General features: G+C 41.7%; 1 protein-coding gene across 4 annotated transcripts in view; it reads left to right on the forward strand.

The window, feature by feature from the left end:
* dock2 (dedicator of cytokinesis 2) overlaps positions 1 to 6095 on the forward strand; it is a 104076-nt gene that overhangs the window by 23608 nt on the left and 74373 nt on the right. For all 4 annotated transcript variants that reach the window (XM_020595527.1, XM_020595536.1, XM_020595546.1 and 1 more), the window contains 7 exons: positions 821 to 902; positions 1108 to 1243; positions 1921 to 1996; positions 2184 to 2260; positions 5065 to 5315; positions 5598 to 5696; positions 5893 to 5965. In XM_020595527.1, coding sequence (XP_020451183.1) covers positions 821 to 902; positions 1108 to 1243; positions 1921 to 1996; positions 2184 to 2260; positions 5065 to 5315; positions 5598 to 5696; positions 5893 to 5965 — 794 coding nt within the window. The remainder of the gene's footprint in view (positions 1 to 820; positions 903 to 1107; positions 1244 to 1920; positions 1997 to 2183; positions 2261 to 5064; positions 5316 to 5597; positions 5697 to 5892; positions 5966 to 6095) is intronic.

Below are 6095 nucleotides of genomic sequence, written 5' to 3' on the forward strand. Positions count from 1 at the left end.
TCGCTCGTTCGGGCTAAGCCCGGCCGGGCCCTGTGAGGGGAGGCCTGGCCACCAGGCGCTCGCATTCGAGCCCCAACCCCGGGTCTGGCTCCAGGGTCGGGCCACGGCTGCGCCATGCCGGGCGATGTCACAGTCCTTGATTTTAATCTATTCATAAAGGGCTTTTGATCCACTCTTAGTCTGACCCGTCACCGAGGACCTGTTTGCCTTGGGAAACCCTACCAGGGGCATATAGCCCCCGAGAACATAGCTCCTAGGATCACTCGGGTACTCAAACCCCTCCACCATAATAAGGTGGCGGTTCAAGGAGGGGTGTACATGTGTATATGTTAGGAAAAAACTAACAAACAAAAAAAAAACTTGTATATGTCAGGAAAAAATGTATGGGAATGGGATGGTTGTATTTTTAGATATAGAGTGTAAATTATTATGCAGCAGCACTGTTTTACATTCGTGGATCCACATGCCTTTCAGGCTATTATTGGAACATTGAAACTTCCCAGAAATCATGTAATGTCTTGTCAGTAAATGTCACACAGCTCATTCTCTCCCAAAGAATCCCAAAATATCAGGGAGGCAAACAATCTGGTTTTATCTGGATAGCAGATTTATCTTTATGATTCCTACACACCCAAAAACAGAATTCTTTTTGGTCAGTATAATTTTATTAAGCAGGATGAGATACTCTTTATTGTGGTGACAATTTCTGATAGTATGTGCGGGTGTTTATTAAACTGTTGTGTAGTATAACTTTATTGGACAGCACTGTAGCAGGTACAGTATGATGTATGTCTGTGACTCTTTACCATCCTTTGTGCAGTGAGAACTACTTGGTACGCTGGGGCAGCAAAGGGTTCCCCAAGGAAATTGACATGCTGAACAACCTGAAGGTTGTCTTTACAGTAAGTGGCCACATGAGGGCACTATCATATTGTTTCTTAGCACTACAGGCACCTTGCTGTATAGGATTAAATTGATATTTTTCTTAGAAGATTTCATTATGTCTCACTTTCCTTCATACAAACCTCTTGTTTTCCAACTCCTCTTTTTCTCTTATTCTCACTCCCTGTATTTCTTTTTCTTTTTCCCCCTCACTTCATCTACCAGGACTTGGGGAACAAGGACTTGAGCAGAGAGAAGATTTATTTGATCTGTCAGATAGTGAGAGTGGGCAGGATGGATCTGAAAGAGATGAACAACAAGAAGTGTACTCAGGGCCTGAGACGACCGTTTGGAGTGGCAGGTACTCGAATGCAAGTTTATTGTCTTGGTCAAAGTGCTACTGTATTTCAAACCAAGTTTTTATTGAAAATATCAAACTTAGTAAATTGCTAATCATAAATGTTTCCTTTCTTTATCATAGTATTACTTTTACAAGTGTCTCTCTGAAAGCTGCAATGTATTTGATGATAGACAGAAGCTATTTTATGTCATCCTGCTGCCAGTTTTTACCAGTTTTGCCAACAGCAATTGCCCTTAGTAGCCTCTTCGTCTGTTTTTACTTTTGTTCCCTAAAGGACAGAGTAATTTTGTCTGTTGCTGCTGCAGCAGGTATTATCGCCCATATTTACACCTGGGAGCCTGTACAACCCAGTACAGCCTCAGTCATTTTTTGCACTACTAAAATATTGATGGTGCTCCTCCAACTTTTTCCCAACCTTTTACTGTTGGCATTTGTTGGTCCCGCTGCCTCAAAAAGTTGCATTTATAATGTAATAAAAGATCTAAAATCAGCTATCAGGGCGCACAGTGAGACCTGTTGTGCTTGAGTAATTTACTACGCATCAGAGAGGTTTACTGTATATATAAAAGTTCACATATGCTGTCATTTTTGACTAATGTGAAGCCACATGACAAATTATTATATGTCATTTTGTTTATTTTGTCATCTCAAACATGCTTGTTTTCATTTCTCTGCAGTAATGGACATCTCCGATATCATCAAAGGGAAGATTGAATGTGATGAGGAGAAGCAGTATTTCATCCCCTTCTTCCCGTATGTCCTATTTTCCTCCCCTGTTACTTCACCTCTTTTCCCTCTCTCTCTCCTTTTTACCTCCAAGAAACAAAATTCACAGATCTGACGTAATCAAATCGGTATAATTGAAATTTCACCATGCGCTCAATTTTAAGGTTAAATGGGTTGTTTTCAGGTGTGTCTGTGTGTGTTTGTTTGACTCCAGGGTAGTCGCTGAGAATGACTTCCTCCACACTTTGCTGAACAAAGTTACAGCATCACGAGGAGACAGTGGTGGCCAAGGTACTGTTTGCTTTCTGGTTTCTAGTGTGTAACCATGTGATTCTTCCACCAGAGTTAGTGGTCCTCTGTGCCCTGACAGTTCCCACTGGACTGTGGATGCTGCAGTCATTTGCAGTCTGATAAAATTGTCATTTTTCATTGTATCCTTGCCTCCTCTCTTTGCTTTGTGGGTGGGAATGAGGGCATTATCCTGATGGATAGTATTACTTATGCTTTACTTCTTCCTTACCAGAATCTAGTCTCATTGCCCCATGACTGTACCTCATGCTTATGCCTGCCTTTGATGAACCCTATGTATGACACTCATCTCGTTCCACGTGGAGAAACTCCATATGTTGGACTGCACTGTTGTCTATCTTTTGTTGCAATCCTGAAGGCCCTGGGCATATGCTAGATATGAAAAGCACCTGGATGAGCAGATACAGAAGGAGCACCTAAGGCCACCAGATATCTGTTCATAACATTACTCACCCCCTAATCTCTCCTTTCTCTCACTTTGAGAAGCGTTTGCTGCTACACACACACACACACACACACACACACACACACACACACACACACACACACACTAACAGACACATGCAGTTTTCTCTAGAGGTATATGGTTAGCCTTGAAAATGTGGGTTTGTGACATAGTCTAGATTTCACCAACTATTCTTAAAATAGCTCATCCCTTGTTCCTTTTTTTTTCATCGCTTTCTTGTTGTTTTCTCCCATCATTTCTATTGAAAGCCCACATTCTTTAGGACAAAGTTTTCTCCATTATAACAATACTTTTATCATTTCTTTGTCTCCTTTGCTTACGTCGTACACCTCTTTCACAAATAGCACACAAATTTTATAGTATTAGTTAAATCTAATCTGCAGTAACAACAGACACTTTCACATCCCCAATCCACCTTGAAACACTTTTAACATTATGCTCCCAATATACACAGACATTTTTCACAAAGTGGATCTCATGTTTCAGCTCACAGGCTGCACAGGTCAGGATTTTAAAATGTTTTAAATTCAGTTTAATGGCACCTGGCCTTGAAATTCTTTAATTATTGCTTTATGTTTTCATTTCAATGTATTTATTGCACCATCGGGGAGGTGAAAAAACTCCTGTCTTGGTCCCTTATGTAAAATAGCCTGGAGTCAAGTAAGTTTTCTTCAGTGTATAAATATTTGGTCGCATCGACTTCTGTGAAGTTTAATTCTGTCATATCGACACATATCCAGTTTACTTGCATTGTTTTATGTGATCAACTTTGGGCACCAGTGGATATATAAGTGTTCGATTTCTCTCTTTAAGGACTGTTACATTTTATAGCAATGTGCACAAAAACCTGAAGAACAGCAGAGGAACAAGTAAAAAAAAAAAAATCAGGAAATAACAGACAGCAACTCTTTCATCAAAGTTAACTGAGCAATAATTTGAAAAACATTTTTATTCTAACTCAAAATGACAAGTTTAATATGTAATTTGAAATAATACCTCAGTCTAAAAATTCAAGTTGAGAAAACTTGTGATCATAATTTTTTCAATAGCTGTTAGCTTATCAGTGTAGACTACAATTTATATATGTATAAAAACCCACTCCCCCCCCCACTTTGGGGCGGCCTTTATTCCTTCCACCAATCTTGGGTCCTCTAACAGAGGTCTGGGAGCTTGAGGGTCCTGCACAGTATCTTAGCTGTTCCTAGGACTGCACTCTTCTAGACAGAGATCTCAGATGTTGTTCCTGGGATTTGTTGGAGCCACTCTCCCAGTTTGGTTCCTATTACCACAGGGACCATTTGTGCCTTCACCTTCCACATTTTTTCTAGCTCTTCTTTCAGCCCTTGGTATTTCTGGAGCTTCTCGAGTTCCTTCTTCGTGATGTTGCTATCACTTGGGATTGCTACATCTATCACTGCGGCCTTCTTCCTCTGTTTGTCCACCACTATTATGTCCGGTTGGTTGGCCATTACCAGTTTGTCAGTTTGTATCTGGAAGTCCCACAGGATCGTAGCTTGGTCATTCTCAACCATCTTTGGAGGTGTATCCCATTTTGACTTTGGAACTTCCAGCCTGCACTCGGCACAGATGTTTCTGTACACTATGCCAGCCACTTGGTTATGGCGTTCCATGTATGCCCTTCCTGCTAGCATCTTGCACCCCGCTGTTATGTGCTGGATTGTCTCAGGGGCATCTTTGCGCAGCCTGCACCTGGGGTCCTGTCCGGTATGGTAGACCCCGGCCATGAAGGACTGTCTGGATAGCTCAGTGGCTAACACCACTGACTTTAGTATGGAAGGTCAGGGGTTTGAACCCCAGTCAGGGCACAGTCAATATCCAGCCTGGGTCCTTAGGTGAGGCCCTAATGCTACCTGCCTACCTCATGGGTAATGAGAGTGGGAAAAATAAGAGTCACACTGGATCAACAAAGTGTTGAGGAACCAGGGCAATCTGATGTGAAGTGGGCTACTGGAGCAAGACATTCATGGACAAGAGATGAGAACATGGAACTATATGTGTATGTATGTATATACTGTATACATATGAAATGACTTGTTAACCTTGAATTCTTCAGATTACCTACCCATTTAAAGACAGTGATATAACCCAGAGGTACAACCACTAGTGAATATGTGTTTGTCATCTGCTCTTTAGGAGCCTGGAGAGTCCTATAATCTAAATCATTTTACAGGCTTATTAGGGAGTTGTTTTTTTTTTTTAAGAGAAACACAAAATACTGCTTTAAAATGTTAAAAATATATATTACTAGCCTCAAAAAATGTATAACCTTCCCTCTTCCTCTAACCCCACCTCCATCCAGGTCTGTGGGTGACCATGAAGGCATTGGTCGGGGACATAGTTCAGATTCGTAAGGAGTACACTCACCTGGTGGACCGCAGGACTGTGGTGGCTCGCAAGCTGGGCTTCCCAGAGATCATAATGCCGGGAGACGTTCGTAATGACATCTACATCACCTTACAGGGCGGCGACTTTGACAAGTACAACAAAACAACACAAAAGAATGTGGAGGTCATCATGTGGGTCTGCGATGAGGAGGGCAAGATCATACAGGTGAGCAGAATGTCAGTATTTGAACAGGAGGGAGATTTGTCTAAACAGGGATTAGTTTGTTGGGGGAATGGTTTTAGGTGGAGTGTTTGACTTAGTACAGATGGTGTGGGCTAGTGAGCAAGTGTGGCACTCATCAAGCACCCTCTCATAATCAGGGACACAGACGTGACTTTATCCCCAAATGAAAATCCATTTAAGGTGTACACACATGCACACGCACACAAACGTAAAATCCTTCAGTTCAGTAGGAAATGTGTTTTTCTCTCCTCCTCTGTTTCTTAGAACTCCATCTGTCTGGGAGCAGGGGATAAGGCGGTCAGTGAGTACAGATCCGTCATCTACTACCAAATCAAACAGCCCCGTTGGATGGAGACATTTAAGGTGTGTTTGTGTTGAATTTGACTTCCTTCAACACCAGACACTTCTTTCAGTTTCTTGAAATGTCTGGTTGTCATATAGCATTTGCATTTCTCATTTCAACAGTAACTTTCAAGAAAATGTACCCCAGACTGTCATTGTATCACAGTTTTAAGTTTCTATAATTTTATATTCCATAATAACATAAGATGCTCCACAGGTGGCAGTCCCTCTGGAAGAAATGCACCGAATTCATTTACGCTTCATGTTCAGACACCGCTCCTCTCAAGAGTGTGAGTATGAGCTTGTCTTCCTCTGCCTGTCTGTTATCTTCATGCATTCACAGTGTTGGTTTGTTTCCTCTGATTCCCTGAGTATAATGTCACACTGAAAGGAAAGAGCGATTGGGACCAATTTGGAAAA

This window comes from Monopterus albus, unplaced genomic scaffold (genome assembly GCF_001952655.1).
Source record: "Monopterus albus unplaced genomic scaffold, M_albus_1.0 scaffold2.1, whole genome shotgun sequence".
Taxonomy (NCBI): Eukaryota; Metazoa; Chordata; class Actinopteri; order Synbranchiformes; family Synbranchidae; genus Monopterus; species Monopterus albus.